We start from the raw sequence: 14,512 nt of genomic DNA on the forward strand, positions 1-14,512 counted from the left end.
GTTTTTTGTGATGGTTGCGTGCAGGAATATTTGCAACTGTAGAATAAAAAAGTTCAACATTTAGCATGGCATAGAGATCCATCACTCACACAAATGAGAGAAAGAGGTGTAAGAGACACTTTGTTTTTATTTGAAAAAATAAAAGAGGGGAAAATCATGTGGCCTGACCCATTTTAAAATAATTTCAATAATGTTTGTCACTAGTTACAAATAATGTTCTTCTTATGATTGGGGAATATTTTGATAAAATGTAGTGGAAGAGCCTTGTGGCATGGGAGCTGTTTACAAGAGACCAACTCTTATTTGTTTTGGTCATTTCCCCTTGAATATAGGAGATTAGAGATCAAGAAGTGCATCATAAATCTTGATATTGATGTTGGGAGATAGAGTTGATGTTAACGGTGTGCTTTTGTTGACATTTTTGGCAGCGATAAGTGACCAAGACAATACGTATTGATGTAAATAGGCAACACTGATCAAAGGATCATAATCTGACAACAATGGTGGTTAGAGGATTGTAGTTAGGTAATGATAGTTTGAGGACTGTAGTCGGGCGATCGTGATCGAAGGATTCGAGTTGGAAAATGGTGGTTGGAGGACAGTAGTCAAGCAATGTTGGTCAGAGGGTCGTAGTTGGGCGATGGTGATTAATGGACCGTAGTTGCGCAATAGTATTCGAAGAATCGTAATCGAGGGGTGATGGTCAGTTGATCATAATTACGCAATGGTGGTCGGAGAACTATATTTCTAACAATGGTGGTCAAAGGACCGTAGTGGGTAATAGTGATCAAATGATCGTTGTAAGGCATCGATGGTCAGGAGATTGTAATTAGGTAATGGTGGTCGAAGTACTATAGTAGTCAAAGTTCTCAATGGTCATGAGATTGTAGTTAGACGATGTTGGTTAAGTGATGATAGTTGGAGACGATGGTGGTAAGACTCATGTTGTCGAGCGATGGTGGTTGGAGGATTGTATTTGGTTGATGGTGGCTCAACGACAATGCTCGGGCGGTGGTTTAATGGTGGTGGTTTGACGGTTGTGTGACGATGGCGGTCGGGTGATGGTCTGATGGTGGTGGTGCTTTGCTGGAGCTTTGAGATTCTTCAAGTCTCTGAGCTCTCTTGAGTCTCAAGCCAATGTCTAAGCTCTTCTTCATATAGAGAGTGAGTATTTTTTTATAGATTTGAGAGTGACATGCTTTGTAAAATACATGAAAAATTATTGAATCCCTCAATTATAGGCTTACATGAATTTTTTTTTTCCTTTTTTTTTTAATTTTCTCAACAACACAAAAAAAGTTCTTATGGCTCATTGGAGACGATTAAGGCTCACAGTTCCTTTGCTGATGCTTTAGTCTTCCCTTGAAAAAATCTTTTGGTCATCATTGCCAGATGGATCAAGTTCGGAGGGCCATGGTTCTTTCATTAGGATCTGATTTTTTTTTCCATGAAAAATGAAAAACTGTCAGGTGGGAGTTTAAAAATCATTGGAGGATATCAATATTAGCAGTTCCTTCAACGAGGCTTCAATCTCCCTTGAAGTTTATTGTTCTCATTGAACTTATCGGGTTTGAGGAGATTAGGACTTTCAGTACTTATGATGCGATTTTATTCTTCACTTGAAAGAGGCATTGAATGTTCACATTGGACAAATCAAATTTGCAGGCATTCAAAACTTGAAATCCCTATGACAAAGTTCTTGCGTTCCCTTTAAGGAGGCGTTGACAATCATTGTTACATGAATTGAGTTTGAAGGGCCTTATTTGATAGACCAATTTTATAGGCTGGCAAGGCTTCCAATCCCTGTGATAAGGCTCTTGTTTTCCCTTGAAAGAAGCATTGACTGTCCTCATTGGGTAGACTAATTTTGATGGCAAATAATGCCTGCTTTTGGACTTGTTAGAAGTTATACTCCAATATGCATGCATGGACATTGGCTTTAATGCCAATAAATTCATTTGAGATGTGTCATTGGCCTCGTTTGGTGGCAGAACTCCTTTGGTTGTTCCGAAAAGGTTTTTTACCAACGGAGAAGGAAAAAAGAAAAGCTTTGCAAATCGGTAAGATAATGAGGGTTTGAAAAACTTATTTTTACGAAAAGTAGGCTTCCAAACAGCGACCGAAAGTATTTTTGACGTTTCGAAACGAAAACGGCGCTAATTAAGCCGTCCCAAACGAGGCCATTGCTTAGTCAGAAGTTACTTTCTTTAAATGTTTTAATAAATTTTAAAGGATAAGATATTACTCGTTGGGAGCTAAGACACAAGCTGGAAGGGATGATGTTTATGAAGATTGTGATGATATCGTGCAAATTTAATAGTTCTACATGCTGATTTAAAATAAGCCTTCTTATTTGTACAACCTGCATGTGCATATTTCTTTATGTATGACTGCATGAGCTTAACTGATGTTTTACAATCAAGTTGCTAAAAGTAATGTTGATCATTGATGAACTCTCAATCTTTAGCTATGAGTAATTCATGTTTATGGCAACTTGTGTTGCCAGGAGAACAAGACCTTTGGATGTCTTTTTCATTGAGTATGATTGACATTTTGACTTAATAGTGACATGCTTTACTAATGATGTAATTTTAACAGAACTTCTTATCTCTGTTAAGTTGTATTAAGTATAATTCCTTTTATAAATTTTGTGGTGGAAGATGTTGAAAGATATCCGCTAAGAATATTTGACATGTCAGAGGTTATTTGTTAGATTGTTATTTGATGATTTTAGCATGCATGAAAGAGGTCCAAAGAAATCCTCTAAGTTTGCCTGACTTATGTGAGATTGTTTGTTAAATCATCGCTCAATGATGTTAACATGTATGAAAGTGGTTGAGAGAAATCCATCAAGAATGCTTGAGACATCTAAAATTATTTATTTATTTGATGATATTAACTTATGTATAAATGCTCGAATTGAATCCCTTTAGGACCGATTTTACCTTGATTAGAATGGGAAAATGTCACATTTATCTCAAATCAAAGGTAATAATTGCCTTTTTGTGGTCATAATTGTGACCTTGCCCTGTAGAGTTTGAGATTCACTTTGAGACTTTTTTTTTTTTTGAAATTTTCTTTCATATTTGTGATAAGATTTATGAAAGATAGCTGTTGGCAAGGTTGCCTTGATTGCTCAGAAATATATTGGATGAAATAACTTGCTTGACTACAACTAAGGTTGAGATATTAGCATGAATTCCCTCCAAATTTGCAGCCAAGGTTGCCCCTCAGTAGGATCTTCTTCCCATGGAATTGATGCAATAACGGATGATAGAAATGCAGAATTTTTTCTGACTAGAACAATGCCTTATATATTAATATGAATATCCCTCCAAGGTTGTAGCCAAGGTTGCCCCTTGATCCTAATTTGCCTCTCATGAAATTGATGCAACTATGGATGATATAAATGAGTTTTCTAACTACAATGATTTGTAGGATGTTATCCGTTGATATTGTGATTGAAGTTACAACCATCTCCTCTAAAGACGCGCATACACAGACAATCTTGATTTGCTTCTTTGAAAATTTATAAAATGGCATATGATAAAAGGGTTGACTTGTTACAATTGTTCGTAGGATGTTGATACAAATGACCTTTCATGGTTGTAATAAAAGTTATCACTTAGTCAAGAATTATTTCCCGAAAACAACACCAAACTATTATATATCAGAATAGTCACAACTATAGAGTGAGAGAATTTAACATCTTAGCATTGCAGAAAGATCTGTCAAACACATATTAGAGAAGAGTTGTAAGTGATACTAGAGTTCGTTGTGTGGAAAAGTCAAAAAAGGAAAAAAATTATAGGGCTTGGCCCAAATGAAATGATTTCACTAATGCTTGTCATTGGTTACAAATAATGCCCTTCCCTATGCTTGGGAAGGTGGGAAGGTGCTAATAAAATACAGTAGGCATACAATTTGTAGAATGTATTCATTAGTGAAAGTTGAAAGAGCTTTGCTATATGTGAGAATTTTTGGAGAGACCATTGTCTGTTTGTTTTGGGTAGTTTTCCTTAAGGAGGGGGAATCAAAGACCAAGTAATTTATCACAAATTTTAGTGTTAACGTCGGTAGTCAGAGTTAGTGTTAATGGTGTGTTTTAGTTTTATGGGTGATGAAATACATTAACATTGTTAATGATCACATGTGAAGAAGTTGACGTTGATGCAGACAGGTGAAAATGGTCAAAATATCATAGTTATATGATCATCATTAGAGGATTGTAATCGAGCGATGTTAGTGAAAGGATCATAGTCGGGTAATAGAAGTTGGAGGATTGTAGTTACACAATGGTAGTCAAAGGTTCGTTATTGGGAGATGATGGTTAGAAGATTGTAGTTAGGTGTGGTGGTTGGAGGATTGTAGTTGAGTAACATTGGTTGCAGGATAGTAGTTGGGCGAAGATGATCAAATATTTGTAGTCAGGTGAAGGCGGTCAAAGGATTGTAATCGAGTCACGGTGGTCAGAGAAACATGGCCGGACGACAGTTGTTAGAGGAACATAGTTGAGTGATGGTTGTTAGAAGATTGTAGTCACTGTGGTTGGAGGGCCATAATCAGGCGATTGTGATAGCAGGATCATAGTAGGGTGAGGGTGGTCAAGAGACCATAGTCAGGAGATAGTGGTTGGAGGACCAAAGTCATGTGACGTTGGTTGAAGGATTATAATCGGGCGATGAGGGTCGGATAATCGTAGTCTATGGTATGTGGATGATTGTAGACGGGCGACGATGGTGAGAATGCCATAGTCGGGCAAGTGTGTTGGAAGGATTGTAATCAAGTGAGAGTGTTCGAAGGACTATAGTAGGATGCTGGCGGTAGAAGGATCGTAGTCGACCAATGTTAATTTGATGGAATGTCGTTGGACAATGGTGATTGGTGGATTGTAGGGTCATAGTTGAGCAACAGTGGTCAGAGGGTCATAGTTGGACACGATGGTTGTTACAGGATTGTAGTCGAATGATAATAGTTGGGAAATATTAGTTGGATGATGGTGGTTGGAGGATCATAGTCATGCGACGATGGTCTAGTGGTGGAGGTCTGGTGGAAACAATTGAGTAGCATTTTAATGGTGGCAGTTGGGTAGTGGCCTAGTGGGTGCAGTTGGACAGTGGTCCGAATGTGGCAGTGCTCTGGTTGAGCTCTAAGATACTTCAAACATTTGAGCTCTTATGAGTCTCAAGCTAGTTCCAGCCCCCTTCATGTAAAGAATATGAGCTTATTTATAGATTTTCTTAGAGTATAATGCCTTGCAAAGTTAGGGTGGGCTCGCTACGAAAGAGGGCTCGTGCAAACCGCATTCACGGCGGAAGAGTTCCACTCGATGAGCTGAATTTATGTGTTAATAAATCATTAGAATTGTGTTCAATTTCATTTGCATCAAATAGGATAATTTTTTCGTTGGTAAGATGGCAATCGACCAGGTATAGTTGTTCTCCAAGGCTTTTAATTATTCGTTCATTGCCCTTATCCCAATACAGTATTCCATTGGCCTAATGATAAAAATGGGAAGTTATGTCAAGAATAAAGCTCATATACGAAGGGGATTGAGAATCAAAAGATACTTAGTTTGACAAAGGGTATTTGCTATTTGAAACAACTGGTATATTAGTGTTGTGTGTCATAACATTCGCCTCTAAGTTAGAAGTTTATTATCTTAATATTATAGGAAGATCTGTCATACACACCTAAAAGAGTTGTAAGAGACATTATAGTTTTAATTTAGAAAGCCCAAAAAGTGAAAAATCATAAAGTTTGGTCTACTTATAATGATTTCATTAGTGTTTGTCATTAATTATAACTGATGTTCTTTTCCTTGATTGAAAATTGTGTTGCTATAATATAATAAACATAAGTTGCACGGAATAAGTCCCATGGTGAAAATTGGAAAAATTGTGATGAGTATTTTTAAAGATATTTTTTGTTATATATTTGATAGTACTCCTTTGAGGATGGGAGATTAGAAACCAAGATATTCATCATTAAAACTAATGCTGACATCGAGAGTCAAAGAGTATGTCAACAAAATGCATTGATATTAAAAGTGATGGCGTGCGTTAGCATTATTATGATAGGCGACGAAGTTAGCGGGCATTGGTGTAGCCATACGACAATGCCTAGATGAGTGTAGGTCTAGGGACTATAATTGGGCGATGGTGGTTGGAGGATCGTAGTTGGGCGAAAATGTTTAAAGATTCGTAGTCATGCAATGACAGTTAGATGATTGTATTTAGCTAACAAAGGTTGGAGGACCATAGATAGGAGATAAAGGTCAGAGGACAATGGTCAAGCAATGGAGGTTTGAGTATTGTAGTTGGATGATGGAGCTGGTTGGATCGTGGTGGACAATGGTGGTTCAAGGATAGTAATCGAGATGATCGTGGTAAGGATATTAGAGTTGGAGTATTATTGTCGGGCAATGGTGGTTGGAGCATGGTCATTGAGCGATGGTGGTCAAATGATTATAGTCAGATAATAGAGTTCATAGGATTCCCATCGAGTGATAGAGATTAGAGATCATAGTTGGTCAATGGTGATCGAAAGGGTCATAATTGGTTAACTGTGGTTGGAGGATCATAGTAAGACAATTAGCATAATATAAGTATTAATCATCTTTTTGCTTTAGACATGGATGTTCTCACTAGACATTTGTAAGAGGATGTACCCTGGTGTATGCTTTTTGCTCATGATATTCTTCTTATTGATAAGACTAGAGAGGGAGTTGATGGTAAATTTGAATTATGGAGGTCAACTTTAGAGTCTAAAAGTTTTCGCTTGAGTAGATCTAAAATAGAATATATGGAGTGTAATTTTAGTAGTAATAGACCTAGTAAGGGGACTATGACTTTGGGCGATCAAGCCATTAATAAGAGTACACGTTTTAGATACCTTGGATCTATTGTTTAGAGTGATGGTGAAATAAATGGGGATATTATCAGTAGAATTTAAGTTGGATGGTTGAAGTGGAGGAATGCATTGTTGTGTGATAAGATGGTGGTGAGGCCTGCAATGCTTTATGGTGCCGAATGTTGGCCATTAAAAGAGAAGGATAATACTAAGTTAAGTGTGGCAAAGATGATGATGCTCAGGTGGATGAGTGGCTTTACCCTTAGAGATATGATACGAAATGAGCATATATGTGAAAAGGTTGGAGTAGCTCCAGTAGAAGATAATATTAGAGAGAGCCGCCTTAGATGATTTGGTCACATAAAATGGCTGCCTTCTGATGACCCGGTTAGGAAAGTAGTATTAGATTTGACTTATGTTAAGAAAGGTAGAGGCAGACCTAAAAAGACTTGGTTAGAAAATATTAGAAATGATCTTTTTTTTATTAGATTTAAATGAGAATTTGACTTTTAATAGAACACAATGGAGAAAAAAGATTCATATAGCCAATCCCACGTAGTGGGATAAAAGCTTGATGTTGTTGTTGTTGTTGTTATTGTTGTATGTTTTATTTCATTTTACTTAATTATTTAATTAAAGGACAATTTTGAAAATTAAAATTAAGGAAATTTCATTATTATTTAATATAATTAATTCATTATTGTAAAAACTAAATGAAATCATTAACTTGCATTTAACAAAAATTATTATTAATATTATTTTTAGTCTGCTTTCAAATTGTTTGCCAAAGCCCTCCAAAAATACTATTTTTTTATTTAAAACTTTTTCCTCAAAAAATTTGGCAGCCACCCGATGTCTTCTCTCACAAGTGGAGGTTTAGATGGCCCTTGCTGTTGTTCACCCCGATCGGATTAAAAATACGACAAAAAGAATCGTTAATTACTTAAACGAGACATATTTGAGTCGGTAGTGCGCAAATGGGCCATAGGCGAGTTGGCTCGGGTTGCCGTCGTGAACTGGAGCAGACGAGCTGGGACGATAACAGCTGTCGCACGCTTAGCAGGGGGCCCATCTACGCGCTGGTGTGGTCCGTCGCGTGTAAGTGTCACGAACGGGCAGGATCGGGCAACCCAATCGTGACTGGTGTCGTGCATGGAGGCGGTAGACAGGCGGGTCGGACCAAGGACGTGAATCATGTGAGGCTTCCTGTATCTATGTGCGACACATAGAGATGAGAGGGAGAGATCGAGCGAGAGGACGAGCGGGGTCAGCGGGGTCTCGTGCGACTGATGGAGATGAGAGGGAGTACGTAAGAGTTGAATTAATGGCCCGAGTTTTATCTGTTTTGTTAGCAATGCCAAAAGGTTGTGTTCGTTCCTGAAATGGGACTTCTCTTCAATTTTATTATAACTATTGTTTAATTGATTCAAAAATTAGTTCTTTTCAACGATACAATAAATGAATTGAAAATAAACAAGACTTTTATATTAGGCCAATGTTAAGCCCCAACATGTTCATATTTGGCTTATTTACAACCCTAAACCTAAGGCAGTAAATGTAAAAGGTAACATTTATACTAACCAAACTATATCAACCAAACAAGATTGATATTCCTGCACATGGTGACTCAACATAAAGACATCGACCGTAAGCATCAAAAGTTCTAAATAGTAAACAGACCAACCTGCTCTTTATCATTGATCGTAATTACTTTAAACGGATGCCAATCTGGGTTCTTCAGATGTTCTTCCCACTCAGAACAAAGCAGTGTAGCTTTAACATCTGCCTCTTCCTTCGGAAACTTTTTCTTACATATATCTTTAAGCGACGTGATGAATTTTCATAATGCCTCGATGACAATAAATCTTAGAAAAAAATCAAGAAAAAAGCATTATTTCTTTTTCAATGCCAACAAGGTGGCTTGTCATTGTTAACACGGCGTTGCCACCTGCATTATTGAAGTTATTTAAAAAATAATAAAAATTTTCCATGTGATAAGAGACTAAGAGTCATTCCCTCCATGGTAGGCCGGGAATAAATTAAAATAGAGGAATTTTGGACATACCATTAAATTTGTTTTTTTTAATATATCTAATATCTAAAGGGAAATTCAACTTTATGCCACATAATATTTGAAATTGGCTAATCTTTTCTGATCAAAATTTGCTTTTGATTCTCATTCATGCTTCAAGTGAAAGTGGCTCCAAAATGCGAAGCTAAAATTTGCTTGGACGTTTGGGCTCCAACATGAACTCAACTGGAAAATGAAAAGTGGATATTCTTCTCAACCTTAGAATCACTAGACAGACCTGGGTTAGAAAGACTGTTGTCTGATGATGGAGGTCGGAAGGACCATGTTTGATAGGAGACAGGTTCGAAAGACTGTAGTAGAAGGGCGGTACTTCGGGAGAACTCTCGGCGTCAAGTGGTGGCCGGACAGAAGTTTGAATCTCAAGTTGTGGTCCGGTAGAATTTCAGGCCTCATGTGGCGGTCCGGCAGAAGTCCGGGACTCAGGTGGTGGTTCGACAGAACTCTGGGCGTCAGGTGGTGTCCTGGTGGAGCTCGGGGCCTCAAGTGGTGGTCCGGCGGAAGTCCGGGCCTCAAGTGGTGGCCTGGTGGAGGTGAGGACCTTCAGTGGTGGTCCGGGGAAGGTGAGGACCTCCAGTGGTGGTCCGACGAAGGTGAGGGCTTTAGGTGGTGCTTCAGCGGAGCAACGACGTCAGACTGTGGTCTGGCGAAACTCAGGCGGTAGTTGAAGAGAAGCTTCTTCCTGCTCTTCCTTCTCTTCTTCCTGCTCTTCCTTCTCTTCTTCCTGCTCTTCCTTCTCTTCTTCCTTAGATCCCCCTTTCAAGAGAAATGAGGGGTCTATTTATAGATTTCTGGAGTGGCATGACCCGTAAATAGGAGAAGGATCTAGGGCAAATGGGGAGTAGTTGGATAGAAGGCCGATGTTGAACCCCTTGACCGTGGATCGTTTGATGGACATTTGAATGTTTTAGTGATATCGGAATTCAGTGATCTTGTCTCATGCCGATTATGGTTCTTTCGACCTCCATCACTAGATAACGGTCTTTCTATCCTCGGTCTCATGCCAACTTCGATCTTTCGAACCCCTGTCTCGTACCAACTATGGCCCTTCCAACCAAACAAACATGTCTATATTTATTATTGTAACTCCCACAATGTACTGCGCTCTATATGATGTATATTTGTGACATCAAGCCGAGACCTTCTCCCTAAGAAGGGCCTCATTTGTAATCGATGCAAATACTAGTGGATTCATTCAAACTGGGCCAGACCCTATGGGTTTTCTCCCTCTTCAGGGGTTTCCACGTAAAAACTATGGTGTCTCTTACGAATGATACAGCCTCTCTCTTATCTGATTGTGTACAGAATCTTCGTACAATGCTAAGACATTAAAATTATATATTTCTCTACCGCCGCGAATACTCTAGGACACAACAATAGTCTTATATAAAATTTAAATATTATATGTATTTAATGTATAAATATTCAGGCAACTAAGAATAACCGGGAAGGAGGATTAATAAACATAAAACCTATAGAGAAATGAAAAAGAAAAACAAAATTGGTCGAAGCTGCCCGAACTCACGAGAAGATGGCAACAATATTCAGTACAATGATTATCCCCCCACCCAAAAAAAAATACACAAATATACATATGTATTACATGCTATATACATATATATAATTTTTTTTTTTTAAATTGATTTTACATGCATCACAATAGTAGAAAGTTTGTTTCATAAAAAAAAATACTTCCACCTTGGGAACTAATTATTTAAACCCTGTCTCAAACAACATAAGTTCAAATTGTGATGCATGTAAAAACCCCTATTTAAGAAAAAATTGACCCCTATTTAAACCATGTTGGAACCATATTCAAATACGGTGCAAATAGAGTTAAAACAAAGTTCAAACATAGGCTTCGTTTGGGACGCCTTTCTTTCTGCTTCTTAAAGCAGCTTTCTAGTAATTTTTGTTCTAGAAAGCTGCTTTAAGAAGCAATAAGAAAGCCGTCCCAAACGAAGCCATAATTTGAACATGATTCTAACCTCATTCGAACATTATTCAAGTGGGGTTCAAATGAGATTCAAACAAAGATAGATATAATAGAATATGTCCCAACAACTTTAATAGAATAGGCTAAAAGGTTGAGATAATAAACTATAATGCAAAAGGTATAAACAAAAAATGACTATCACAATAAAGATGACACAATAAATTAAAAAATAGATACAATAAAATATAAACCAACAACTATAACACATCATTATGACAAGCATTATATTATTGCATAACCAGTGAGTAATATTACTTTAGTAATTGCATTAAGTGGAAGCAACTATAATGTTCTTACTTCTTACAATGCAAAGAAGAGTAAAATAAAATTTATTATGAAGGTGATGGGTAATTAATAGCAACTACATTGCACTGAATTGTTCTCCACTTTTAAAAGCCTTCAGCTTTTCTTTAAACGCGTACTCATTAGTTTCACCTAGATAATATGACAATTCTATTTATTTTATCTTGAATCTCCCATATTTTTATTTCAACAAGATACACTGGTATAGCTAGAGGAAGAGAGTATTTTTTATTTATAAAGATTACATATAAAGCTTTTTTTTTTTTCATTATTTTCTTATGAGAGATAATTTAGTAATGAAGGACCCTAGGTTTTAATATGCATGGCTTGCCTGTACATATTGAAATCTTATGTTAGAAAAAGGAGGCTTTTGGAGAGTGTCTAATTTTAAAGAGCATCTCCTAACTGTAATTCGTCTCCAACCGAACTCCATTTTTAACATAAAAAAGTATTTTATGTATATTCTTTCTCATCTTTATTTTTATATTCATTTCTAACACAAAATAAGTTTCTATATAATATAAGATCGAAATTGGCGTCGTACTGTTCACAACCGAGATAAAACGTAAAAATACATTTTCATTTTCCATTGAGTGGATGCTCTCCGGAGCTATAAATGGGTGAAATGACATTCGGATGAAGATGCCCTAAAGTTTAATGCGGATTCTAGAGAAGAGAGGTGAATAATGGATTGTAATGGAGCCGAAGGCTCCACCAAGATTGATTTCTCAACTTTTTTAGACCTTCTCAATGGGTTGTTTGCCAGTTGTATTTGTCTCGTCGAGCCGCTCAATTCGATTATAAGCACGTCATGTTTGGAAACCGTTTGGTAATCCAAATTGTGGTTCGAACCCTCCAACATAACTTCAGACCATTGATTTGGACCCATTTAGGCTCATATTGAGTCGAATTTGGTGTCGTTGGGTTCGTATTTTCGAGACGTTTAGTTCGACTGTAAGTTTGCTGAAATTGGAGTTCATATGGTTCCACTTTTAATTTCGAAAGTTTCCAACTTGATTTTACCTCGAGATTCGTGCCCGATCAAGATAATTTTTCGATGACCTATCAACTATAATTTTTAGATAGTATAGAAAAATGCAATCAATTTATAAAATAGTAAAATACATACAAATAAAAATGCCATCAACGCTTTTATTTGTATGTATTTTATTTTTATTTATATGACCACTTTAAAGTTCGTGAGGATTGTTAAATCTTTATGAACTAGCTCGAGCCTAATCAAGAGCGGTGTGAATTGATTATCTTTAAATTTTTTTTTTATGAGAAAAAGAATTTTTTTATTTTTTTAATATTTTAAAACAAACAATTTTATCCTCATTTCACAATAACTAAAATAAGAGATTTAAAACTCAGAACAAATCACAGAAAAATGCGGAAATTAAATGCGGTAAAGTAAATAGAAAGAACACACCATAATTCTTGCACTAAAAGCAATCTCCCCTTTTGCCCCCACCAGAAGACGAAGAAGCTCTTATAAAATCTTTCCATCGACCCGATGAGATAGAGTGTCTTGAATCCTTTTACTCTCTCCTGAAGTAGGTAGAGAACCTGGAAATCCTTTTACTCCCTCATGGAGTAGGCACAGAACCTTAGTTTTACTCCCTTCTGGAGTAGACAAAGAACCTTGGAATCCCAGGATATTAAGTGCATTTTCTTGCCAATAGTATCACCAAAATACAGAAATTTAGCACACACCCTATCAATAAAGCGTTACCTGCTTTCAATAAAGAAATCATGTTTCCTGCTTTCAATAAGGAAATCATCATGTCCATCTCCTCTAGCCGCCATCTCGAAACCGATTTCGCCGGAGAAGCCGTCTTCTCCGACGAGCCGATCGGAAATAGCATCGGCTTTGACTGCATATTGATCCTCGCCGTTCTTATCTGCGTCATTGTCTGTGCGCTCTTGCTCGATTTCATCGTCCGGTGCGTCGTCCGGTGCTCCGGCCCGATCCAGCCGCCTGGCCCGATAAACCTCGGTGGAGCCACGGACGTGCATCAGGCGATCCAGAGGCTACCCATCGTGATCTACGATTCGGAGTGCTCGATCTGTCTAAACCAAATCGAACCGGGCGAGCGAGTCCGGCTGCTGCCGAACTGCGGCCACGGCTTCCACGTGCAATGCATCGACCGGTGGCTCGCGGTCCGGTCGTCGTGCCCGACTTGCCGGCAAATTCCCTTTACTTGTGGTCGAGAAGGGTCTGAGTGGGCTGACCCGGAGAAGGCGATTTGGAAGATAGTGGACCTGCAACTCGGGCGGTAAACGTGAGGAAGTGAGCCGTGAATAGGCTTGTCTTTTTGTCTTTCTATTTAGCGCATGTAGAGAATAAAAATGATCAGAATTTAAAGTTATTGTTTAATATTTTTCGGTTCTCCTCTCTGGTTCATTAAAATTCTTATATGATAAGAAAAAACTAAAAATCCAAGCCTGGATAAGATTTTATGGCAAATGGACTGCAATCGCATGCGGTCCTGTGCACTCACCTCGCCCTCGTACACTCATTCGAGATCCACCTCACCCTATTCGTGCTCGCGTAGCCCTGCAGTTGCTCTCACGACAGGTCGGGTTTGGTCAACCCGGTAACCAAGCGGGTTGGGTCCGAATTTAGTTTTTGGACCTGTTTGTGTAATCTAGTCGGGTTCAGATTTGATCACTCACGGGCGGGTCAGTTCCGGGTTGGATCTGAACCTGGCTCGAAAATGCATTTTGACACCCATATACTATAATAACATTGGGGAGGCATGGAACACAATGGAGCTAGGCACTAAAATAATTTTCTAATATTTTTCATTTAAATATCACCATCATCCCACCACCCTCCTTCACTCTCATTTTGTTTGGCCTGAAAGGAAAGAAAGGGGGAGAAGATAATAAGGGATAGAGGGAGGCGAGAGAGAGGAGGCGTCAGGCGAGAAGTGCTTTTAGGTGTTTTTGTTCATTTACATATTTTATTTTAATTAACGTAAGTGACTATACTCTTACTATTATTTTTAATGATTTTTATTTTTACAATTTTTATCTTTCTTGAATCTGTCAAAAATATATTTTCTTCTGATTTATCCAATTTTCATTGTGTAACTTTTGTTGTAAGATAGATATTGATTTTATAAGCATTTTGATTATAATATTAAAAATTTTTATTAAGTAAATTGATAGTTAATTATGATTTTCTGAAGTTAATGCATAGTGTATAGAATTTTTTGAAAATTTTATGAAGTTAATGCATTTCATATTGGCATTGCATAACAAAA

The 14,512-nt window shown here is 37.6% G+C and overlaps 1 protein-coding gene across 1 annotated transcript; it reads left to right on the plus strand.

Moving 5' to 3' along the window:
• Positions 1-12,992: 12,992 nt before the first annotated feature.
• LOC110102936 (RING-H2 finger protein ATL72) lies at positions 12,993-13,612 on the plus strand. The gene has a single exon (XM_020831461.2). It carries the CDS (start codon positions 12,996-12,998, stop codon positions 13,521-13,523), a length of 528 nt encoding a protein of 175 aa, XP_020687120.2. The 5' UTR covers positions 12,993-12,995; the 3' UTR covers positions 13,524-13,612.
• Positions 13,613-14,512: the final 900 nt, after the last annotated feature.

The sequence above is a fragment of the Dendrobium catenatum genome, unplaced genomic scaffold, assembly GCF_001605985.2.
Source record: "Dendrobium catenatum unplaced genomic scaffold, ASM160598v2 fragScaff_scaffold_1117, whole genome shotgun sequence".
NCBI classification, from domain to species: Eukaryota; Viridiplantae; Streptophyta; class Magnoliopsida; order Asparagales; family Orchidaceae; genus Dendrobium; species Dendrobium catenatum.

Excerpts from the sequence above, each read along its gene's own strand:
- LOC110102936 (XM_020831461.2), top strand. The coding sequence starts at position 12,996 with ATGTTTCCTGCTTTCAATAAGGAAATCATCATGTCCATCTCCTCTAGC.